Source organism: Ceratotherium simum, chromosome 21 (assembly GCF_057802395.1).
Source record: "Ceratotherium simum simum isolate JZ-2026a chromosome 21, ASM5780239v1, whole genome shotgun sequence".
Classification (NCBI taxonomy): domain Eukaryota; kingdom Metazoa; phylum Chordata; class Mammalia; order Perissodactyla; family Rhinocerotidae; genus Ceratotherium; species Ceratotherium simum.
In genome coordinates, this window is record NC_141920.1 from 5,229,809 (window position 1) to 5,256,274 (window position 26,466).

At 45.9% G+C, this 26,466-nt stretch overlaps 1 protein-coding gene across 1 annotated transcript in view; it reads left to right on the top strand.

The window, feature by feature from the left end:
- Positions 1-12,538, top strand: part of APCDD1L (APC down-regulated 1 like) — a 57,919-nt gene extending 45,381 nt beyond the window's left edge. The window contains exon 4 of the mRNA XM_004430238.3: positions 10,281-12,538. Within this exon, the coding sequence (XP_004430295.1) occupies positions 10,281-11,051 (771 nt within the window). The 3' untranslated portion in view covers positions 11,052-12,538. The remainder of the gene's footprint in view (positions 1-10,280) is intronic.
- Positions 12,539-26,466: the final 13,928 nt, after the last annotated feature.

The window sequence follows — 26,466 nt, forward strand, 5'->3', positions numbered from 1 at the left end:
CCTGAGGCCTGCTAGCCCAGGGTCTGCCCCACCCGCTAGAGCACCGATTTAATCCATCTCAGCCAGGGCAGGCAGCCCACCGTAGAGACTGGCCCCACCCAGCAACAAGCCCTCAGGCAACTCGTGGGCCTGCATAGATTGGTGACTGGATTCTCTGCAGCCTGGCAACTGAGCCGACTTGAGCTGGGCAGGGTGTGCACAAGGAGCGGGTGGAGAGTGTGGGGCAGTGGTGGGGTGTGTGGGGCTCCCGCCATGGAGAGACTGGGTCCGCTTGGGGAGGTCGGGGCACTCACACGGGGCAGGACTGTGTTGACTGTGTGTGTGGACCTGTGGGCGGCAGGGCTTCTCAGCCACAGAAGACTTGTACTTCTCAAAGACCCACATAGGAGGTTTGCCCCACCTTCCAAAACCTGAAACAATTGGGTGCTCCTGTGCCTGAGGCCAGCCCCACCCAGCTGCAATCCTCAGAGAGCTGACAAGAGACCTAATAGGCTAGAGGCTTACAGCAATTGTAAGGCCCTGAGCCTAACAACCTGCCACGGTGGGGGCCTACTCACTTAAAAGAAATACTGCAACACAAATGTGGTATTAGAACTTGCAGCCAACTGTGCTGGGGCTCCCCACACCTGATAAAGAGACTGAAGGGCCCACAACAACTACAAGCAGCTGAGCATTACAACAGCTGGCCAGGAGCATAACTCAGCCTCCCTGGGCGCCTATAGGGAGAGCTAACAGGCCACAATAGAAGGACACACGTAGCCCACATAGGGGCCACCCCTGGAACATTGAGAACTGAGGGAAGCACACTGGAAGCCTCCTAAGCCATCACTTACATAAGGTCACCTATCCAAGAGCAGGAGACGTAGCTGACCTACCTAATACGTAGACACAAGCACAGGGAAAGAGGCAAAATGAAGAGGCAAAAGAATACATTCCAAGTAAGGGAACAGGACAAAACCCCAGAAAAGGAACTAAGTGAAACAGAAATGAGCAACCTACCTGACAGAGAGTTCAAACTAAGAGTGTTAAGGATGCTCACTGATCTGGGGAGAAGAATAGATGAACTCAGTGAGAATGTCAACAAAGAAATGGAAGATATAAAAAAGAACCAATCAGAAATGAAGAATACAATACTGGAAATGAAAAATTCATTAGAGGGACTCAAAAGCAGAGTAGAGGATACAGAAGAACGGATCTGTGAGCTGGACGAAAGACTAGAAGAAATTACCCAAGCTGAACAGGTAAAAGAGAAAAGAATTAAAAAGAGTGAGGACAGTCTAAGGGACCTCTGGGACAACATCAAGCGCACTAACATCCGTGTTATAGGTGTCCCAGAAGGAGAAGAGTGAGACAAGGGGTCAGAGAATCTATTTCAAGAAATAATAGATGAAAACTTCCCTAACCTAAGGAAGGAAACAGACATCCAGGTACAGGAAGCACAGAGAGCCCCAAACAAGATAAACCCAAAGAGGCCCACACCAAGACACATCATAATCAAAATGTCCAGAATTAAAGATAAAGAGAGAATCCTAAAAGCTGCCAAAGAAAGACAAGTTACATACAAAGGAAACCCCATAAGGCTATCAGCTGACTTCTCTGCAGAAACCTTACAGGCTAGAAGAGAATGGCACGATATATTTAAAGTGCTAAAAGGAAAAAACTTACAGCCAAGAATACTCTACCCAGCAAGGTTATCATTCAAAATGGAAGGAGAGATCAAAATTTTCCCAGATAAGCAAAAATTAAAGGAGTTTGTCACCAAGAAACCAGTGCTACAAGAAATGTTAAAGGGACTGATTTAAGGGGAAAAGAAAAGACCACAAATAGGAAAAATTATCTATTTCCATGATTAGAACGTAATGGATACAAATGCACAACAAAGAGGTTAGATATGATATCAAAAACATGAGGGAGGAGGGGAGTTAAAGAGTAGAGCTTTCAGACAGAGGTCAAACTAAAGTGACCATCAATTCTGTATAGAAGAAGTAAGGAACAGAGAAGGACTACTAAAACACTGAGGGGAAAAAAAAAAAATAAAGTTAAAAAATGGCAGTAAGTACATACTTATCAATAGCTACTTTAAACGTCAATGGACTAAATGCTCCAATTAAAAGGCATAGGGTGGCTGATTGGATAAAACAAGACTCATATATATGCTGCATACAAGAGACACACTTCAGACCTAAAGACACTCACAAACTGAAAGTGAAGGGATGGAAAAAGATACTCCATGCAAATGGCAATGAAAAGAAAGCTGGGGTAGCAGTACTCATATCAGACAAAATAGACTTTAAAACAAAAACTGTAAAAAGAGACAAAGAAGGGCATTACATAATGATCAAGGGAACAATCCAACAAGAGGATATAACACTTGTAAATATCTATGCACCCAATGTAGATGCACCTAAATATATAAAGCAATTATTAACAGACGAAAAACAGAAAGAGACAGTAACACAATAATAGTAGGGGACTTTAACACTCCACTTACACCAACGGATAGATCATCCAAACAGAAGATTAATAAGGAAACATTGGCCTTAAACGACATACTACAACAGATGGACCTAGTAGATATATACAGAGCATTCCATCCAAAAACCGAAGAATACACATTCTTTTCAAAGGCACATGGAACATTCTCCAGGATTGATCACATATTAGGCCACAAAACAAGTCTCCATAAATTTAAGAAGATTGAAATAATACCAAGCATCTTTTCTGACCACAACGGTATGAAACTAGAAATCAACTATAGGAAGAAAATCAGAAAAGCCACAAATAAATGGAGATTAAACAAAATGCTACTGAACAACAACTGGGTTAACGAAGAAATCAAAGAAGAAATCAAAAAATACCTGGAGACAAATGAAAATGAAAATACGACATGCCAGAATTTATGGGATACAGCAAAAGCAGTTCTAAGAGGGAAGTTTATAGCGATACAGGCCTATCTCAACAAACAAGAAAAATCTCAAATAAACAATCTAACAATGCACCTAAAGGAACTGGAAAAAGAAGAACAAACAAAGCCCAAAATCAGTAGAAGAAGGGAAATAATAAAAATCAGAGCAGAAATTAATGAAATAGAGACAAAAAAACAATAAAAAAATTAATAAAACCAAGAGCTGGTTCTTTGAAAAGATCAACAAAATAGACAAACCTTTAGCTAGACTCACCAAGAAAAAAAGAGAGAAGGCACAAATAAGTAAAATCAGAAATGAAAGAGGAGAGGTTACAACAGACACCTCAGAAATACAAAAGATTATAAGAGAATACTATGAAAAGCAATATGCCAAACAATTCGACAATCTGGAAGAAATGGATAAATTCTCAGAATCATACAACCTTCCAAAACTGGATCAAGAAGAAGTAGAGAATTTGAATAGACCAATCACCAGTTAGGAGATCAAAACAGTAATCACAAACCTCCATAAAATATAAAAGTCCAGGACCAGACGGCTTCCCTGGTGAATTCTACCAAACATTCAAAGAAGACTTAATACCTATCCTTCTCAAACTCTTCCAAAAACTTGAGGAGGGGGGGAAGCTCCCTAACTCATTCTACGAAGCTGACATTACCCTGATACCAAAACCAGACAAGGACAACACAAAAAAAGAAAATTACAGGCCAATATCACTGATGAACATCGATGCGAAAATCCTCAACAAAATACTAGCAAATCGCATACAACAATACGTTAAAAAGATTATACACCATGATCAAGTGGGATTTATTCCAGGGATGCAGGGATGGTTTAACATTTGCAAATCAATCAACGTAATACACCACATTAATAAAATGAAGAATAAAAATGACATGATCATCTCAATAGATGCAGAGAAAGCATTTGACAAGATACAGCATCCATTTATGATAAAAACTCTGAATAAAATGGTATAGAAGGAAAGTACCTCAACATAATAAAGACCATATATGAGAAACCCACAGCTAATATCATCCTCAATGGTGAAAAACTGAAAGCCATCCCTCTAAGAACAGGAACCAGACAAGGATGCCCACTGTCACCACTCCTATTTAACATAGTACTGGAAGTCCTAGCCAGAGCAATCAGGCAAGAGAAAGAAATAAAAGGGATCCAAATTGGAAAGGAAGAAGTGAAACTGTCACTATTTGCAGATGACATGATTTTATATATAGAAAACCCCAAAGAATCCACCAGAAAACTTTTAGAAGTAATAAACGAATATGGTAAAGTTGCAGGATACAAAATCAACATACAAAAATCAGTTGCATTTCTGTACACTAACAACGAAGTAGCAGAAAGAGAAATTAAGAATACCATCCCATTTACAATTGCAACAAAAAGAATAAAATACCTAGGAATAAACTTAACCAAAGAGGTGAAAGATCTGTACACGAAAACTATAAAACATTTCTGAAAGAAATTGAAGAAGACACAAAGAAATGGAAAGATATTCCGTGCTCTTGGATTGGAAGAATTAACATAGTTAAGATGTCCATACTTCCTAAAGCCATCTATAGATTCAATGCAATCCCTATCAAAGTTCCAACAACATTTTTCACAGAAATAGAACAAAGAATCCTAAAATTTATATGGAACAACAAAAGACCCCGAATAGCTAAAGGAATCCTGAGAAAAAAGAACAAAGCTGGAGGTATCACACTCCCTGATTTCAAAATATACTACAAAACTGTAGTAACCAAAACAGCATGGTACTGGCACAAAAACAGACACACAGATCAATGGAATAGAATCGAAAGCCCAGAAATAAACCCACACATCTATGGACAGCTAATCTTTGACAAAGGAGCCAAGAACATACAATGGGGGAAAGAAAGTCTCTTCAACAAATGGTGTTGGGAAAACTGGATAGCCATATGCAAAAAAATGAAAGTAGACCCTTACCTTACACCATACACAAAAATTAACTCCAAATGGATTAAAGACTTGAATGTAAGACCTGAAACTGTGAAACTTCTAGAAGAAAACATAGGCAGTACGCTCTTCGACATCAGTCTTAGCAACATCTTCTCAAACACCACGTCTGACCGGGCAAGAGAAACAATAGAAAAAATAAACAAATGGGACTACATCAAACTAAGAAGCTTCTGCCCAGCAAAGGAAACCATCAACAAAACGAAAAGACCACCTAACAATTGGGAGAAGATATTTGCAAACCATACTTCTGATAAGGGCTTAATCTCCAAAATATATAAAGAACTCATGCATCTTACCAACAAAACTACCAACCCAATTAAAAAATGGGCAAAGGACCTGAACAGACATTTCTCCAAAGAAGATATACAGATGGCCAACAGACACATGAAAAGATGTTCAAAATCATTAACTATCAGGGAAATGCAAATCAAAACTACAATGAGATATCACCTGACACCCGTCAGAATGGCTATAATTAACAAGACAGGAAACAACATGTGTTGGAGAGGATGTGGAGAGAAGGGAACTCTCATACACTGCTGGTGGGAGTGCAAACTGGTGCAGCCACTATGGAAAACAGTATGGAGATTCCTCAAAAAATCAAGGATAGAACTACCATATGATCCAGCTATTCCACTGCTGGGTATTTATCCAAAGAACTTGAAAACATCAATGCATAAAGATACATGCACCCATGTGTTCATTGCAGCGTTATTCACAATAGCCAAGACTTGGAAGCAACCTAAGTGCCCATCAAGGGACGAATGGATAAAGAAGCTGTGGTATATATACACAATGGAATACTACTCAGCCATAAGAAACGATGAAATCCAGCCATTTGTGACAACATGGATGGACATTGAGGGTATAATGCAAAGTGAAATAAGTCAGAGGGAGAAGGTCAAATACCACATGATTTCCTTCATTCAGTAGTAGATAATAACAACAATAAACAAACACATAGAGACAGAGATTGGATTGGTGGTTACCAGAGGGGAAGGGGGGAGGGAGGAGGGTGAAAGGGATAATTCTGTACATGTGTGTGGTGATGGGTTGTAATTAGTATTTTGGTGGTGAACATGATGTAATCTATGCAGAAATAGAAGTACAATGATGTACACCTGAAATTTATACAATGTTATAAACCAATGTTACTGCAATAAACAAAAAAATAAATAAATAAATAAAAAGAAAACAAAAAATAAAGAAAAAGAAACAAAAAATAAATAAATAAATAAATATTAAATTTTTTATAAAAAAAAAAAATACATCAGAAGCCAATTCTATTAAAATAGTTACCCAAGTCTGAAAGCATTAATCTGTGACACAGGAATACTATGAATATGAATTCTTTATTCTCCCTAATTTCAAAATAGTGATGATTGTGAATAACGTTTCCATTATCTGCTACCCTGTTAATACGAGATAGACCACAAAGTCAGAGTTTCTGGAAGCTACAGGGGTTTGTTACCTACATTTACAATTAGAAGAAAATTTAACTTTTATTGGTTAGAGGTTAGAGAAAATGAAGTCAGGTTAGGACTCCAGATTAAGAATGTCTGTACTAGGTACCCAAGGAATATTTTTGTAAAGTGAGAACAAATTGATGGATGGATGAGTTCAGGCGTCCCTGTCAAATGCTCTTTGAGCCCTTAGGCAACCCTCACATCATTTAGCATGTATTGAGTGCCTACTGTGTACTAGACACTCGAGGAATTAAACCAGATGAATTCTCACCCCTGGGAGCAGCCGCTTGTGAGAGCATCCCAAGGAGCGGGGAGGGCACTGAGGATGAGCCCATCTGCCCTCTTCTCCTTCTCCTGCCCCCCTCCCAACTCAGGATCTGAGTAGCAGAGAAGCAGCACAACAAGTTCTCATAATCAGAAAAATCAGTCTGAGCTCTTTTCGTGACCTCAAAATTATTCCCGTTTTGGCAGCCAGTGTTCTAGGCTATGTTAATCCTACTCGAGAGGAGCAGGCGCTGGTGGTGGGGTGATTGCCGGCACCCACCGCCTCATTAGGACAGCAGGCTGCTCTGAAGGCAGAGAGGCGGACCCCCGGGGCACGGAGGCTGACAGTTTCATGCCTCCCCAGGCGGGGCTGTGGGGCCTCGACTCCTGCTCTCCCACCGCCTGCAGCCCGTGTGGCCACTGCAGCCTGCACTGTGGTTGAGAAGCAGAACCCACAGGAATGTGTGTGTAGGTGAGCAGTGCCAGATGTACAGACATTAAATTAAACATCTGCTCGCTAACTGCCCCCTCCCCAGAAAATAAAAAGAAAGGTAATTTCAAAGAAGGAAACACTGTCACTCCCCAGGTAACGAATTAGTCGTTACCTTATGCTCTCCGGGGCCGAGCCTTGCCCACAACCCAAACTAGATGGTAAACATGGACATTTTTAGAAGTTAATTTAAAACCAACTTGAACCCCAAATTCATTGCCTGGATATAGAATCCTAATCAATCAGTCAGCACTCTAGCCAAATCACCAAAGCCTGGTGTCACCTCTGGGGGTTAACTAGAAACTGTTATGTGCTGTTTGAGAAATAACTTTATGTAATGGGCTTACACCAGTAAGAGTCTGGCTTCCACACAAGTGTGAATTCTGCCGGCTTGGGGCCTCGTTTATTAACACGTGCAACTCTGGACCTCTACAGAATGATGCCTAGATGATTTTCTTTTTTTCTTAGTGAGGAAGATTGGCCCTGGGCTAGCATCCGTGCCCATCTTCCTCTACTTTATATGTGGGACGCCTGCCACAGCATGGCTTGATAAGCAGTGCCTAGGTCCACACCCGGGATCCGAACCTGTGAACCCCAGGCCGCTGAAGCAAAGCGGGCGAACTTAACTACCACACCACCGGGCCGGCCCCCCTAGACGCTTTTTGATAGAGACAGGTACCTTCTTTCATCTCCCTCAAAAGCATCAGAAAAAAGAGAATGCTTTTTCTCTCCCTTCTCTCACCTTAAAAGCTTAGTTCTTAATTTGTTTCTGCTCTGCAGAACACCGCTTGCCCCAAATTACCAACTAGTACCCCCAAATGTCCTGTCTGCAGAAGATCTCTCTGTTGGACGGGGGGTGGGGGGGCGGCCCTGGGATTATTTTGATGTAATGCATTATGTCCTCACAATTCACATTAGTGTGACAACAGTTGGAATGTGGGTTAAAATGCCTAAATTAGAGTAGACTTTTATCAGCCATCATCCCAGTTACGGGGCCTCCAGCTAACTACCCCACTTGCTCACCTCTTTCCGTCACAAACATTTCCGCAGCCATTTACGAGCATTTCAGATTGCCTTCGAGTCCTCTGGGTCAGAATACCCCAAACCAAAAAAATATAGTTTTCTATATTATGAAAATCAAGCTACGTTTAGGTTCATCACAGAAGTAAATCATAAGAGCTTATAATGTGGCAATCCAAAAAAGAAAAAAAAAAAAAACTGTTCTCAATCATCCGATATTTTCTTTCTAAACCAGAATTCCCAAATGCCGCTTGTTTGACATGAAACTCACCCAGGAGCAATCTGCGGAAATCTTTTGTTTTTGGGCAAGAAAAAAAAATTGGAGCTGACTTCCCAGCTGGACCCCCAAGATGCCCCATTTCCCTTGTCTGTCCTAGTGTGCCCCTGGCCCCACGTTTCCTTCTGGAATGGCAAAACCTGGGATGTTTGCTAGTTCCCTCGTCAGCCTTGCTTTGACAAGTGGCTGTTCCAAGGACATTTACCTTTCAGAATGATGCTGTGGACTACATTCTGGGCAGCAGCTCCTTTTAAAAAACAAAAAAACACCAAGATGTGTGTATCTAGTTCCTTTCTGGCCCCTACTGAGCCTTTTCGCTCCAAAATGCAGCCCGACTACTCCCATGCAATTTGGTTTTGCATCTGTTGCCTGTTGATGTGTTTTAGTGTAGACTCAGCTCATGAGACTCTGAAAGGCAGGAACAACTGCAAATAAGGCCAAAGAGAGAGGAAAACGGATTCACAGCCTGCGGTAACGGAGGGCTGTGGTTGCACCTGGCAGCTCTGGGGCGGCCGGTTTTCCCTATTATAAATAACGCAGCAATGGACATCTTTGTTCCGTAACTCACTGCGACTTTTCAGCTACCTCCTTCTCATCGACTCTAAGCAGTGGGGTTCCAAGGGCACGAGTCTTTTAAAGGCTCCTGGTCCTTGTCACCACATTCAGTTTCCAAAAGAGGAGAGGGAACGGTGCTCACCTTCCAAGGTGCAATTTCTGAAGATGACAACCACTCTTCTCCACCCGGAGGCTGCAGACTGCCGTGAGGAGAGTGGGGCTCTCAGCACAGAAAGGGGGAGGAGGGCGGTCAGACAGGCAGGGTTTTGGCCCATCTCTGCCACTTCCTGGCTGAGAACCTCGGCAAGCCCCCGGCCCGGAGTTCCAGTTTCTTCAGCTGTAACGTGTAACAGTTGCAGGAGAAGTGCTCAGCGCAGTTCCTGGCCCTGAGGAAGCACCTAAAGGAGTGAGGGGGTGGGGGAGGGCAACCACGGGCCAGGAAAGAGATCGTAAACTTGAGGGCTGGCCCCGTGGCCGAGTGGTTAAAGTTCCATGTGCTCCGCTTCGGCGGCCCGGGTTCACAGGCCCGGTTCCCGGGCATGGACCTACACCACTCATGAGCTGTGCTATGGAGGTGCCCCACATACAAAACAATAGAGGAGGATTGGCACAGATGTTAGCTCAGGGCGAATCTTCCTCGGCAAAAAAAAAAAGAAAAGATCATAAACTTTAATGGTCAAATTTCAAGACCAAGCAGGCGGGGTGTGGGAAAGGACAACTTCTTTCAAATCCCAAGACATAGGGCACCTCCACTGCATTTCTCATTCCAAGAGACTTCTGTTCGTTTCTCACGGACTCATTCATCCACCCTTCATTCATTCGTCATTCAATCAGCATGCGTCTGCTGGGAGCCAGGCACTGTGCTGGGCCCTGGGGAGAGAGTAGCCCCAGATAGACAGTCCCAGCCTCCTGGAGCTGACAGTCGGTGAAGGGGGAGGGGTGGAGAGAAGAGGAAGTAGGGGAGGACACCTCTGTGGGAGCCAGAAAGGCCTGAGGACTGCTGTGCATGGTGGGGTCTGGAAGCGTCCCTCGAAGGCCTGTCTTTGAGCTGAGCCCTGGAGGATGAGGAGCCGGCCTGGCGTTCCAGGTAGAAGGGGCAGCAGGTGCAAAGGCCCGGAGGAGAGAGGAGCTTCTTGAGGTCCGAGAAAAGCAGAGTGGCCATGGGGGTGGGATACAGGGAGTGGAGGGAGATGGGTGACCGACGGGCAGGCGCCCCCCATTCCAGGTGGCACCCTGACCTACCCCCCCGGACAGTCACTGCCCCTCTGCTTGTCTTTCGCCAGCACCACGCCCGCCCCTGCCCGGCCTGCGGCCTCATTGCCCGCTCCGACGAGCACCACCCTCCTGTGCTGCCCCCCCCGGTGGCCCTGCCCCTGCGCCTGGGCGGCCGGTGGGTCAGCCCCGGGTGCGAGGTGCGCCCCGCCGTGCTGTTCCTCACCAGGCTCTTCACCTTCCACGGGCACAACCGCTCCTGGGAAGGGTATTACCACCACTTCTCGGACCCCGCCTGCCAGCAGCCCACCTTCACCATCTACGCGGCCGGCCACTACACCAGGGGCACACCGTCCGCCAAGGTTCGGGGCGCCACCGACCTGGTGTTCCAGGTCACGCGGGCCCACGTGACCCCCATGGACCAGGTCACCACGGCCATGCTCAGCTTCTCCGAGCCGAGCAGCTGCGGGGGCCCGGGGGCCTGGTCCCTGGGGACAGAGCGGGATGTCACGGCCACCAACGGGTGCCTGCCGCTGGGCATCAGGCTCCCCCACGTGGAGTACGAGCTTTTCAAGATGGAGCAAGACCCCCTCGGGCAGAGCCTTCTCTTCATCGGACAAAGGCCCACGGACGGGTCCAGCCCTGACACCCCCCAGAAGCGCCCCACGTCCTACCAGGCGCCCCTGGTGCTCTGTGACGCGGAGGCCCGGGACTTCTCCAGGCCCCCGCCGCCCAGGCCGCAGCTGCAGAAGCCCCTCAGTGGTGGGGGGCCGTGTCGTCGGGGGGCCACTCTCCCCTTCCTGCTCCTGGTTCTAGGGCTGGCCTTCCTGGAGAGGTTATGAAGTTGGTCGACTCCCAGACGGCTCCTCGGGACACCGTCCGGCCCTGCAGACCCCCTCCCGCAGACTCGTCCATCCCCCTGCGAGGAAGGCCCGTCGTCTCCCCTACTCTGTCATGGACGGTTGCACGGCCCTGCTGCTGTCAGCTCAGCCTGTGTCCCGGCGGCTCAGCTCCTGCCAAGTCTACACCACGGCCAGCGACTCGAGTCCTGCCCACGAGCTTGGGCGTCGTGGCAATGTCAATTGCGATGAGTTTCTACAGGCTCACTCCCAATGCTCGTGGGCAGTTTGAGGACCAGCCGGGGACTGGACCACACGGGGTCTCCCTGCCTGGCAGCACCCCTTTCTCTCCCTGCGCCCTCGGGATTTTGTGAAATGGGAGTGAGGTTCTGCATGGGGATGCCGCTGCGGCTCTGCCGAGTGTGTGGGTGGTTGTTTCAAGATTATTAATTTGAATTTACCAAAACAAACTCAAAGCGAAGCCATGAGTTAAAGATGCTGCCTCAGGCTGTCAGTGCTCCTCAGCTTTCTGGCAGAGGGCTCGTCTCTTCAGGGGCAGCTCCGCTGTCTTGAGTTCTGACTGCTGGCACGTGTCTGCAGCTGCCTGTGCCTCTGCAAGTCAGGCCCCAGGCGGTCAGCACTGCGTGCACATAAATCCAGCCCTCCGGGCCAGCACGCGAGCAAGGCGGCTCCATCTGAGCCGAGACACGCAGCCTCCCTTGCCCACGCCAAACACCAGCCGGCGCTGGGCGGGCTGCTGGGGGCAGGGCTTGCGAGGAAAGCGGTGTTTCCAGCCTTTGGAAAGTAATTAATACTAATGATAGTGGTAACACCAACGTGCTCTGTAATTAGCCCTACACAGGCGTCCTCTGTTTTCAAGATTCCCTCTGCTTGACCGACAAGGAGGGAGAGAAACCTCCGAATGTGTCTTTGGGGCCACCCTCGGGAGAGGTCAGGGTCACCAGGCGACACGGCAACATCTGGAGGAGGCAGAGCCTGGTCGCCATGATGCTAATATGCTGATGGCCTCCTCTGCTCAGAGGGGCTGTCATCAAGGTGGGCACAGGCTGTGCCTCTCCAGGGCCCCTGCCTGTGTTCCCAGGGCCTCGTCTGTACACTGCAAAATTAACTGGCATCCTGGTGAGCTCCAGGGTTTCCGGGACCCCGTGCCCACAATTCGCCCCTCCTTCCTCCACCCGATTCCTATCTCTGGCTCTTATCACAGATCTTGAACAATTGTGTCCGAGGCTAATGATGCTTTCAGAGGGAAGACCTTGTCCTCCGTTAGATTGTGTGGGGTTCAATCAGCCCACTGAAATTGCTCTAACTTATCTACCCATTCTTAAAAAAAAAAAAGAACGAAAGAAACCCACCAAGTTAATATTCTCTGTAGGTCTCAGAGAGCTACAAGTGTTCTTGGCATATTTACCAAAGTACAAGAAATAATTAGATTATTTACGGTCTCAGACTGCGTCGAGGTGGGGGTTCTTGGTGGGGATGAGGGTGGGTGGTGATAATGTGTCCACAGCTGAGCAAGTCTTGTATCCGAGGCTTGAGGCAACCATGTCATCATTAATCATCAAATTTGAATCTTTTAATAAAATTAAACAGCTTGAAAAATGTTCTTGCTGGTTATTAAAGTCAACCAAGGGGATTATGATTCTAAAGAAAGGAAGTGAAGTGTCTTCCAGAGAACATGTGAAGGAGCATAAAACCAGTGAAGGTAAACTCTGCTGTCTCTGTTATGTGCCTTCAGTTCACGCTACTGCCCTGCCCTGCTTAAAACTCTCCAGAGGCTTCCAGTGCACTCTGAATAAAATCCCAACTCCTCGCTCACTGATGCCTGCCAGGCCCAGCCATACCTCCCCACTCCACGGCTGCACTGGCTTTCTTTCTGTTTCTTGATCACGGCAAGCTGCCTCCTGCCCCAGGGCCTTTGCATGTGCCATTGCTGCTGCCTAACATCTCTTCCCCCAGATCTTCAGAAGCTTGGCTCAATTCTTTTCATTCAAGTCTCAGAGTGAATGTCACCTCCTCAGGGAGGCCCACCATCAGCATCCCAAAAAAGCAGCCTCCCTTTCTCTTCTGTCCTCCTGTCTATCCCATCACTCTGTTTTACATTCTTTAAAATGCTTACTTATCACTGTCTGAAATGATTTATTCAGGCTTCTTCTCTGCCTCCTCTACCATGAATGCCAGCTCCCTGGGTAAAGTCTGTCACTGTCATCTTTTCCAGTAGCTTCAGCCATGCCTGGCACATGGCAGAACCTCAGTAAACACGGTTGGGTAATGAAACACTGGGGATCCCAGTTAATCCTCACCCCAGAATCTGTGACGAGGTCGCTGCTCATGCCAGGTCCGGTGTCCCGCAAGGGAGGCCCAACAGTGCGGGTGAGGGTGACTCTGCCTCTTGCACCTGAAGACGCTAAGGCTCGGTGCAGAGGAGGGGCTTGCCCAAGGCCCCACAGGCTGAGGTCTGAGCCTCCATCTCGGGGTGTCCTCCGGGGCTCTGCTCCCATGGCAGGGGTAGGATTCTTTGTATCTGGGGAAAGCAATTCAGAGCTGCTCTGTGGGACTCAGCGTGAGCCACCTCTAATTAGGAGGCATGTGTTGGGAAGAGAGAAGGTTCCTGGCCCCGTTGACTGGACTGAGGTGCCCCCCGCCCCCCGGGCCTTCTGTTCTGGAGCAGTTGATGCCGATAGAACATACCAAGGCTGGAGAAGGGACAACAGGCCTTTTCTCCCCGGCAAGAGGCCACGCTCCCCAGACTCGGGGCTCAGATGAGGAGGGGTCAGTTTGGGGCCGAGGGGCCAGGGTTCGGCCCACGGACACCCACCCACCTTTCTTTACTCATCGTGAGTCTGGACCTTCCACATAATACCTGAGATAGCTTTAATCAAAAGAGAGCAAAGTAAAACCCATAGTTCTAGTACAAAACAAAACAAAACAGAATTAATGGTCTCCACTGTATGTTCAGTCACGTTTAAAAGGAAAAAAAAAAACCCGTGCAGTTTATAATTTCATAGCGCAAGCTCCCAGGAGAGCAAATGAGCTTTTTTTTTAATAAAAAGTTTAAATTGTATACAGCTCTCAGAGGCCCATTAGCTAACAGATGCTGGTTATCAAAAGAAGTGATTTCTTTGCTTCTTCTAAGCGAATGTGTTTAATCTCCCAGCGGTGCTACTGGCCTGAGGAAGCGGCTAACGTGGCGCAGGCTGCCGCGCTCGGCCGGCCTCAGGGGGCCCGGTGACTCAGGCGTGACTCAGGTGTGAGGAGGCTGGCGGGGAGGGGACAGCACTTCCTGACGCAGAGGAGGGACCCGCATGCGGGCGGCCGTGCCCGGAGCCGCCTCCCAGCCATTAGCGGGGCCCAGCGGGGGGGCCGGCTCCTTCTCACACGCGTCACCCCCATTACGTTCCTGTGAGCATGGGTTCCCAAGAACTAACCTCCAAGCTTCCAGGCCCACCCTCCTCCCACCTCCTTTCCACTCCATCCTCCACCCCGGCTGGCCAGCCCCTGCTATTCTTAAATCACGTCGAACCCGGTCCCTCCCTCTCCGGGTCTCTGCACCAGCTCCTCCCTCTGCCTGGACGGCTCTGCCCACCCCACTCCCACCTCAGACCCTTTTATTTTCACCACAGCACTTATGGGGATCTGAGATACACTCCTCGTTCGTTTCCTTATTTCCTGTCAGCCTCTCTCCTCTGCAATGGGTTCCTCGACAGAGGGCCTTGTCTGTCTTTTCCCCACTGTAGCCCCCACGGTGTGGACCGGCCCTGGCACCTAGGAGGGGCTCCATCAACACTGTTAACTGAGGAAACGCTCTCAGAGCTCGTTGGAGCTCTGAATTCAAGCATCAAGTTGACAACCACACACTCTAAATTGGGATTTTGATGTTGCTGTTTTTTTTTAATAAGATGGGCAGAGCAGAACCCAGAACTGTGGTTCTCCTTCAGCCAGGCTCTCTCCAGGACAGGCACTGGGAGCAACTGCTGTCCTGGACGAGGCTGCCACAGGGCGACACGGGGTCGCCTGAGAGTCCATCTCAGGTTTCTCAACCTACAGAGGTCAGGGAGACAGTGAGGCCCTCGGCCTCATGCAAGCACCTAAGACTCTCCATCTTTAGCTGTAAAGCCCCCGGCTTCAGTGTCCTCACCTGCAAAATGAGCTGAAACCTGGTGATTCCTGGAGCCATCCTGCCCTGACACCTGGAAAGACCATAACCAGTAAGTGATTCAAGAGGCATCAGCAATGTGTTCTAAGAGGAAAGGCGTTAAGCAAAGACACTCTCAGTGAGGATGGGTCTCTTCCCCATGATGTCTTATTTATTTCCTAGGGGTTGTTAATTAATAACCTACTACTCTTTCTCCTATATTTGGTATTTTTTTAATCCCTCAGGAGAAAAAAAGTTAACAGAAAACTTAGGTGGTCATTGCTTCTGTTAAAATCAACGGTGTCAATTTAGTAAGTCCTGCATCTATGTCTTGAGCACCAACACGAGCCAGGTCCTGTACTGGGTGCCTTGGAAGGAAGGCCTTCCAGGCTTCCCGCTAAAGTGGCCAAGAGAAACACATGCTTTTACCTCCGCCTCCTTCTGAAGTCCCAATAAATTATGGGAAAAGAATAAAAAGGCACAAAGTCACACAGATAAACACAGGAGAAGAGAACACAGCCAACAAGAGATGTCAGCAAAATGCTGGAATCTGGAAAGCTGATGGGCAACTTATCATTGACAGCAGACTACGGAAAGCAGAAAGGAAAGCGCTGGCAGGCTGGTTGAGGGGTGGAGCTCAGAATCAAGTCCACTAGTGCCACAAACGCTTAGGAAATCGTGGCCCAAGTCACCTCAGAGGCAGGAGAGCAGTGGGGCTGAAAACAGGAGGACCATTTGATGTCTGCATGTCGAAGTGGTTTTACCCCCGGACCCTCTCCCTTATCCCTGTAAGACACCAGAAACTGATCAGGGGATCTGTGGACTTGGAGACTGTCCAGGGCAAGATATCAAGCTGAACATAGAGGTACTAACTCACTCTACACATTAGACAGTGAGGTTGCACAGCCTCTTTTTCCTTGAGAGATGGTGGCCAGGCTTATGCTGCCAGGTAGGAGACTGGAAGATTCCTCTCCAGAGAAATGAGCCCAGGCCAAACCAACTACAGATTCTGACAGCTAGAAATTCCCCAAGGAGGTGTCTGTTATGTCCCTACCCAGTTAGCTTTCACAGAAACCCACCATTCAACAAATCCCACCTACACATATGCAGCTTCCCCATCAGCTTTTTAGTGCTTCACTCATAAATACATAAGGACAGTCAAGCATCACCAGGCATTTGAGGAGAGCCTCCAAAATGACAGAGACACAAACCTAGTCCAAAGGCACTAGTAGGTAGCACATAACGTAGGGGATAGAACAACAACTATATTATCCTCAGTGAAAAGGTTAAACTTTTAAAGACCACCACCATTTTTCCCTCTTATAGAACAACAAAGAAAGAACTTATAGAACCACCACAACAAAAGAACTATAATATCCTCAGTGAAAAGAAAACTTGATACATCCAGCAAGAGCAGGTTGCTGTAAACAAACAATAGTAACTGGAAAAGAAAGAATTCTTGAAAATTATAAATATGATAGCAGAAAAAAATCAAATGAAAGTTGAAGAATTTCCTAGAAATGAAAAAAAGGATCAAGAATTAAAATGGCATTGGACTTCTCTGGAAGCTAGCAGTCAGTGAACAATGCTTTCAAATTCCTCAGAATGATGTCCAACATTGATTTTTATACCCAGTACAACTATCAAGTGGGAGGGCAGAATGGAACATTTTCAGATACATCAAGTTCTCAGAAACATTATCTCCCACGTACTCCTTTCTCAGAAACCTGCTAAAGGATGTTCTCCACCAAAATGAAGTAGTAAACCAAGAAAGAGGAAGCCAGAGATCCAGAAAACAGGGGACCCAACCCAGAAGAGGACAAAGGGAGTTCCCAAGACAACAGTGAATGAAGGGTCTTTCTGGGATGAGAGCTGTGCAGTAGATCTAGAGCAGTCAGTCCAGAGAGGAGAAAGAGAAAGGAGCTCCAGGAGTGATCTTTCTAAGAAAAAACATAAAAATCACAGATCACCTGATGCGTGCATGTACTGAAGAGTTTACACTTCAGTGAGAATCTGGGGCGGAATTCCTGATAAGATACATTGGAAACAGCAAACAAAACACTGACATTTAGTAACTCCAGGGGAGAAAGGGGATATGTATAAAAGGGAAATATAATCCTAGAACACACAAGACACAGTTGCAAACAATATTTTAAAACAATTATGCAAAAGGATACTGAAAATTATGATATAGTAGCCAAAAATTATGACATAACACTATGCGAGGGAGAGGGAAGGAAACTGTGCTTCAGATAGGGGTGGAGAGAAAGGTTACTGGAGCTAGGGCCTTATTATCTATTGATTTCCTTCTAAGAAAGATATCTAGAAGTAAAATATCAAGAAAAAGTAATATAGCCACAGCATTCAGAAATCTAGAGGTTAACACCAGAAGACACAAGGACTTGCCTCTAGGAAGTGGAAGCCCAGGGCGAAGGGGTCTGCTGGTTTTCACTGTGAGCCTGTTAGAACTATCTGGCTATTTACACGATGCCCGTGAAATGCTTAGGTAAAAAATAAAATGAAAAATACAACAAAACCACATACAACAACAACAAAACCTAGACCTTCCCATCAAACAGTGTTCAATCCGGCAAAGGGTGGACTATGTTTTTTGTGTGTGCGTGTGTGTGTGTGTGTGTGTGTGTGTGTGGAAGATCAGCCCTGAGCTAACATCCATGCTAATCCTCCTCCTTTTTTTCCCCTTCTTCTCCCCAAAGCCACAGTATAGTTGTATGTCATAGCTGCACATCCTTCTAGTTGCTGTATGTGGGACGCGGCCTCAGCATGGCCAGAGAAGCAGTGTGTCGGTGCGCACCCGGGATCCGAACCCGGGCCTCCAGTAGCGGAGCACACGCACTTAACCTCTAAGCCACAGGGCCGGCCCAAGGGTGGACTATGTTAAGGGAGGTTTCAAACACTTTGGGTGGAGAAGGGGGTGCTGGTGCCTTCGAGCAGGCAGTCCCAGCTGATGGGAGGAGACAGCATTTGAGAGTCTGTGGAAATTGGGCTCATCCTTAACGTCTGAGACTGAGGGAAACACCAAGAAAATGCCCAAAGTAGGACAATGAGGGGACCGCAGTTGTGGGCCAGGAGTCCCCACTCATACGGGGACTAGATGGGACTCTCTGATGGTTTTATTATTACTAATGGAAAATACTTCCTATGTTTTGGAGTCACATTTAGGACTAGCAATGTGACTGGAAGGAGGGGGTTAAAATATAACAGTGGGTCTTGGCTTGACTTTAAAAAGCCTCCTGCCTTCCAGACACATTTTCCTAACATTTAACTTTAAGCAGCATAAACGTACATTTTTCAAAAAGTCTGTAACACTAATTTTGTGTTTCTCCAAATTTTTACTTTTTCTCCTTTAAAGTGATTTTAGCAGTCAAACATTGCTGAGAAGATAGAAACAGAAGTTCTACTTGAAAAAAAGGAAGTCTAGACTTGAAGTGCAACTTCTGAGTGTGTCTCCAGTTTCTGATGGGGTATGCCACCCCCGTTACAGGACCCTGGCAAATCCTCAGGTAGCGGATTTGTCTTCTGATGCACTAACGAGATAACGGCAAATCAGGGTGGTTACTCCTTCAGAACAGCTCCTTTTGTCGTTTAGAAAACTCCTCTATTTCACAGCTTGGATTTTAACCCTTTAAAGATGACCACCATCTTCATCCCTCTTAGAGAAGCTCCCCATGGCCTGGGATGCTGAAAATTGTCTCCTCATTGGTGCCCTCCATGAACACCATTGTCAAAAGGACCCCTGGGAATGCGAGAGTGACACGACGCGTGCAGACTAGCGCAGTCGTGAGGTTGCTAGCGTAGGTCGAGTCAGAGCTCAAGTGGCGGGCCATAAAGGGTGGCTCCCCCGCCCAACCCACGTCTATACCCTCCACTGCACGTGATCTTCCTACTAGTAAATACTGCAGATTCCCATTTCCACGTTCATTAATCTATGTCCTTAGAACCCCGCTTCTTGCTGTCCCGTCATCAGCCTCTCGTGTGGTAAGCCTTTATTTCCTTCAACTCCACCTCACTCCAGACCTTCACGACTGTGTTCAAATGGCCTTTACACACATGAAAAAGTGCTCAACCTCATGCGAAGAAACGCAAATTAAAACTAAGAAAGTGTGTGCAGGGCTGGCCCCGTGGCTTGGCGGTTAAGTGCGCGTGCTCCGCTGCGGGCGGCCCAGGTTCGGATCCCAGGCGCCCACCGACGCACCGCTTCTCCGGCCATGCTGAGGCCACGTCCCATATATGGCAACTAGAAGGATGTGCAGCTATGACATACAACTATCTACTGGGGCTTTGGGGGAAAAAAATAAATAAAATTATAGAAAGTGTGTGCACTTTTCAGATGAGCAAAGATCAAAAAACTAGACTATCAATGTGCTGGTGAAGGCGTGGGGAAGCGGGCAGTGCCAGGACCACGAGTTGGTACGTAAAACTTAAAACGCAGGCGCCCTTTGATGCAACCGTGCTCTCCCAGAACTGTCCTATGATATTCTTGTTCATTTATGGGGGGTGTGGGGTATCTGTATTTGCAGCAGCGAGACTAGAAACTACTTAAATGCGCCTCAGTACAGGGCTGGTTAAGTAAATTATGGGTCCATCACACAGAGGAAAGCCACAGAGCCATTAAGATGTGTGCAGACATGAAATGATCTCCAAGACACATTACAAAGTCAAAAAGCAACACGCACGACAGGGCAGGCAGTGCGTGCTGCGCTTGTGTGTAAAAAAAACACAAGGGCTGTGCAGACACAGACATACATGTAGAGGATCTCTGGACAGAGTCGAACAAGAAATGGGAAATTCTGGCGTCTCTGGAGAAGGGATGTGGGTTTGGGCTTGGAGGAAAACTGACTTTGTGCCGTTTAACCTTTGGTCTCGTATGAAGTATTAACCGTTTGCATGTGCTACTTTCCCCAAAGTTAAAATGTGTTCATTAATGTTTTAACAAGATAACACTGTAAGATGGAGATCCGTCAGCCAGTGCTCAAAGGCAGAAGCCACTCCACCGTCTGGAGTTGGGCGGCGAGTACTCTGTAAATCAACACCACATTCCTCCTCCAAGAGGAAAGCCCAGGAAGGTGGGCCTGGCGCCCATGCTGAGCGACCTGGGCAAAAGTTTCCTCACCAGTAAAATGAGCAAGTTGACCTAAGTCACCCCTTAAGTCTGTTTTCTGGCACAAAATATCTATGATTTTTCATTTAAGCCAATTTTATGTTCCCAAGAAGTCATGAAAGAGTAGAGTGATGGACTCTAGTATGTTCCCTAAAGCATATCTAAATGTTCTTAAGCCATTCATTCAAAATAATTTTACACTGAAGCATCCTTTAAATATATTCAGAGCACAGAATTTATTGAACATAATACGGAGACAGCTAGTACAAAAGTTTATGCCTTGGCAGGGCAGGTTTCATCAGGCTGATACGGAACATGTGAGAACATGCTGTGAATGGCTCTTTTGATTTGGACATGGCAAAAACACAACTCCTTCCCACCAGGATACGTCAAGTCACCCATAAAACCATGAATTCATTACTTATCAGACAACCAAAATGTATGATGGTAAAGAGTCCTTTCCTGCACCAACTTTTTAAATGAATTCCATGTCAAAACAGGAAATACAACTTAAAATACATAAAAGAATAATTATGAATACTAAAGCATTCTAAGACATCTCTTAAAATACTCCATTCCTAAAATGTTAACATACATTGAAGTCAGAAAAAAACACATCACAAACTGCAGAGACCTTTTTTCAGGACAGGGAGAAAGATATCAAGAAGGATAGAACAACATGCGTTATTGAAACTACTTCAATCCTACAAAGGAGAGAGGAGGTGAAGGAAACATTTAAATAGATCATTTTGAGTTTCTTACAGGAAGTTCCAAGTGGCAGCAGTTTATAAATTGTCTTAAAAAAGGAACACTAGCAACAGAAACGAGAATCAAATGTATTTTGCATTTTTCTCTCTACGTATAAGCTTGAATCACCTTACTGAGGCTGCTTATGAATGAAAAACACAAAAACAAATCACTCCCATTGATTAATTTCTCAGCATCTCATATAGCATCTAACATATAGAAGGTAAATTATTCGAATAAATGTTTGCTAAATGAGTGAATGATGAAAAGCAAGAAGCAGTTCTTGTACACATGGTCTCAGTATTACAGACAATAAATTCTGACCTTTGAATCCAAGTAAAAGAGTCAATGGAAAAAAATATTTTTAAATGAATGCTGCACTAGTGGGTAACAGCTGAATTCACGTTACTCCTAAAATACAAAAGAAAGATGGGAATGCAGGCAGGCAGTTCATAAAAAGAACCAGACCTTTTCATATTATATGAAAAACCGTCAAGTCAATGTGAGAAACATGCACGCTAATTTATCATCTTCTTAAATCACAAAAAGCTACGCATTCTTGTTAGCACTAAGCCTTAATGAAACTGTGTTAAGATATCTGATTTGTCTCCCCTAGCTGGCTTTACTGAAGGGAAACAAACCGTAGAAGGTAACCTGTGTTGTCTGGGCCGGGCCGGGCTCTGGGCATCAGGGAGACGAGCTCGGGCAGCAGCCTGCCCTGCCCCTGATGCTCATCACACTGCACGCAGAGGAGCAAGACTGCGCCAGCTCCAGGCCCGCACCCACATCCATTAGCCAAATGATCAGACATACATCAACCCTGTGGTATAATCAAGTAATTGTAATAGGGCATTGTCACAGGATCAATGTTTGCTGGTTTAAAGATAAACATCAGCATTTATCTAGCAGCAGAAAACTATTATCCCACAGTACTGTTTTATTCAACTGACATCTTTTAATCAAAGCAATCCATATCGTGGCAACATTCCAAGGTATCATAATTGCAAATATTTATGGCAAGTTAGATAACAGCTATATTTTTGTTGCTAGCTTTTTCTTTCTTTTCTAGACTCGATGCAGACATCTTCTAATGAATTAATTCCATTAAGAAACAACTTTGAAGTCATTATATTAATTGAGACAACCTCTCAACCACCTCCACCGGTTTCACTTTTAACTATTAATACACAACTGTTTACGTGTGTTCATGCCTTCTGAATTTTTCAAAATACCTCTGTGATGAAAATAAATTAAAAAACCTTATTTTTCAGTGGCGTAGATATAGCTAAGAACACCCCACAGAAGGCGGTCTGGGTTCCTCGGTATGGGGGTGGGTGGCCTCTCGTGCCCCAACTAATGTTCTTGCAGGCTGAGCCTCGTGTACTGGGTACGTGGCTGATGGGATTCAGACGCAGGAGTAAATGGGTGTGTGAATCTCACTGGAGATCTATTTTCACAGCCTCCCAAGTTTACCTCTCAACGGATGCTCCTTATCAGAGTCTGCTATTACTTGCTGCCCTCAATGATCTCCCGGAGAAGCGCAGCGCTAATGCGGGGAGAGGTCTGAGACCAGCCGCTGGGCTGTTTTTAAACCTCAGCAGGCCACTTCTGTGATACCCATTTTAATGAACTGTCCTCACCTCACATTTAATTTACAAGTTATGTAAAGCTTCCACAGAAAGCATTCTCATCGTCACCTTGCTGAGACAGACTGGTAATTTTCCTTCTAAAGCCCCCAAATTCGTTCCCCAGGAGCATCAGGCAGCCATCTTCAGGCAATGAGAAAATGGAAAACGCACAATCCTTCACTGTCTGAAGTGTGTTTAGTTTCAAAAAGAAAAATAAAAAGCATCTGAGAGTCCTGATTCTACTTTATCTTTAAAATAACTGCATATGGTATAAAGGCAAGCACAAAAAAGGTACAAAAGTGGTCAGAGTAGCTGGGATCAGTTAAGAGTTATTTCACCAGAGCCCTGCTCACTGTTCCTTTCTGCCATTTTTGCAATTGAAACAGTCTTAGCGATTTAGGTCCTCAAAGCAGGCTTCTTAGAGACTGATTTCGTTCCAAACGAGAGGTTCTAAAAAGTTCCCCAATTTAGCCTCCTGAAGGCTTCGTTTCCTCATGTGCAAAACAGAGCCCTCATCCCCTGGGTCATGGTTGCCATGAGAATTAAGTTCAACGAGCAAATGCACTGGAAATGCTCTGCACAGAGTGAAGAGAGCGTTATAGCAGCAACTTTCTCTAAAAGATCCCTATCAAAGCAGCTCTGTCTGAGGAAGGTTTAAAGAAAAATGCCTTCTCCAAATCCAACCAGGCCAGGGAAGCTCTGCAGAGCCCACACCCCACGGGGCACGTGCGGGCTCTGGGCTGCCCTTTTTGTAGAGCCATCCAGGCCTTATCAGACCCGGGTGCCAGGAAGTGGAGTCATCCTTCTGCTGTCTCTTCAGGGGACTTTCTAGATACAACTCCACCTCTGCTGATCTCTGAAAGCACTCACTTTCAGCAACAGCAAACATGGCCCAAGTTTAACTGAGATAGGACTCCTCAGAGTGGTAACTTCCGACTGATTCCACAGTTTTCCTCCTCCTCGAGCCAGATGGGCTCAACAGGAAGGGGCAGGGGAGGCCGCTCCAGACCGAATGCCCCCAGCAAGACACCCTTCAGTGAACTGCCACCGCCAGCAGGGGGAAGCAGCGGCCTCCTGAGAAAGTCTCAGAGATTAAATGTCATTCAAGTGTTCAAGGTGACTTTGAAGCCCAAGTCCCATCTCGCTCCTTATTTTTTTCTTTTAAACCAAGAATTTCACAAACAAACCATAACCAGAAACTTGTAAATGGGCCAATTCTTTAGAGAAGGAACTGAAAATGACAAATGGCATTGTATTTTGGCATGGATTCTGAGTTTGCAAATATAAAGATTTGTGTGTGCAAAAAATATAGGCACCATTTGAAAAATGTTAAGCTACTTACATATGGTACATATGCTATACACACACACACACACACACACAGCTTGTTTTCAAATTAATTTGAAAGGCTATTTAGCTCTGAGCTATCACTGCATTCAGTTATATCTGACTCAACACAGCCTGCACGTCCGGCACTGATATCTTTCGATAGCAATTCTGTTCCTGGGATTTGTTTGAAAGCGTTTAGGTTTTCACGGATCACTGGAGGTTCTTCATTTTTCCCCTTCTGTATTATGTAGGTATAAGCCGTCTCTCTGGGCATAAACTGCCCACTGGTAAAATCAATTTTGATTTTATCAGTATTTATTACTGCTGGTGCCAGCAGTTTAGGCTAGAGAGGGAAAACATGCAAACTAGGAGAAGAAAAAAAAATTAAAGTGGGGTCCTCACACCTACAAATAATACCGCTGTCTTTAAGAGGTATCTTGTGCCAAGGGAACTTCAATTATCAATTTAAAAATTCAATCAATAAAAACGTACTGGACTCTCTCATTGCTCACACCTCCTAGGTATTTGCGAGCTCGGTGGTGGACACTTCTACAACAAGGGCACGGCCCTCGGAGGCGCTGCAGACCAGTTACCAAGGCCGCAGGCACGAAGGCAGCCTGACAGCGGCCACGCAGGCACACTCCTGGCTGGCACCCTCGCCAGCTTAAGCTCCACTCCTTCTGTGCCAGTTTATTCCGATTATTTGACTCTCATCCTCTAGGGCAGAACAGACCGCGTGGCAGGACCACACACTCACCTCTTTGCCTTACTCTGCCATTCCAGAAAAAAACACCCAAAATGTGCATGCTTCTCCACGTCAAGATCTTGAGAGTCTGTGGCTCTTCAAACGGTCCCTGAACCTTAGCAGCGCTTGCTCCACACACGCTCTCAACTCCCGACACATTCTTCACTGACGAGGATGACATGTAATATCCCATCTTCCCACCATTACCCGCCTTCTCTCCCTGGGGAGTTCCCTTCTTCCACTCAGTCAACAAGCCCCACAAACTAATGTCTTCACCAAGTCCTAACCTCTAAAAGGGACCGAGATTTCATAGGATGATTAGTTAGAAAGAAAAGACAACTTTGGATTTTAAATTTTCATTTCTGGCTACAAACAAAATGCCCACATCCTCTGAGAAGCTGTGTACTTTCTCCTAGATGTATACAGACCACTAAATCCCTTTCAGAGACCTAAGCAGAGTAGGCATCCCAAGCACTCTTTTTAAGAACTTAGTCACTCTAGTGTAGGCGCCAGAAAACTCCAGCCTCACAGGCCAAATCTCGCCAGCTGTTTCTGTGACTCAAGTTTTACTGGAACACACAGCCACGTCCTGTAAGAAAAAGCTTGCAGAGCCCTGCTCTGGTAGACTGTCTGAGGCCTCCTAATCACTCTCCTCAGTACCATGAGGCATGGGAAGCTATATAAACATTAATTTGCTGCAGCTCCTACACTTAGACAAATTTTATAGTCCATTTACAGAAAATAAATGGCAGAAGGCATAAGCCTCACAGCTCAGACTTCTCACTCCCTTTCATAGTACCTGGATCCACATGTAAAAGACACTGGGGAGTAATTTTTAATTGGGCAGGCTTCTACGTCTGCATGCTCAATGCAGTTTGAGCAATAGGTATGTGGCTGAGAACGAGGTCTGTTCAACATTCACTGCGAGTACTTGGGATGTATAGCAAACCTCTTTTCATGAAGATGGAAAGTTACTTACTTAGACCATCAGAGACTTCCACCTCCCAATCTGGTCCCTGACCAGATCACCAGAGCCAGAACCTAAGGCCACTCTGCCCCAGCCAGGCTCAGAGGAATGTGACTTGGGTGTATAACTTCTAAGAACTGTCTTCCTTCTGATGAATCTGTCTTTTAAAACCCACCCTCACACGGGAGCCACACCAGGCATACCTCTCACTCGTCTTTTCTGCATGGCTCCTCGACCCAGAAGAGAGATTTCTTTTAATTGAAGGGCAACACAATGGGAGGGCAAGGGAGACCAGCTGCTTACGATTTTCAGCAGTTTTATTTTTATACTCTCAGTTGAAGCCAACCAAATATAAATATATGTAATTAAATCATTAAATATATATATTTCTCATTGATAGGGCTCATTTTTAAATCAACCTTCTAATGACAAAATAATAATGTTGATAAAAATAATAACTCCCCCCATATAGCAAATGTGACAAAATGACAAAAGAACTCTTAATTTGGGGGCTTTATTTTAATTTTTTTTTCTTTTTAAGATGCTACATAGTCAAACAGAATTGGATTGGTCTTTTACGGCATAAAATTAGTTCACAAACTCTCAATTACTACTTGATGGATTATATGAAGAGTCTCTCTCACACCCCCATGCCCACCCCCACCCCACCCAGCTGGTTCCCTCTCTCCTGACCCACTCGCCCTGATCCCAAACCAGGGCCACACGA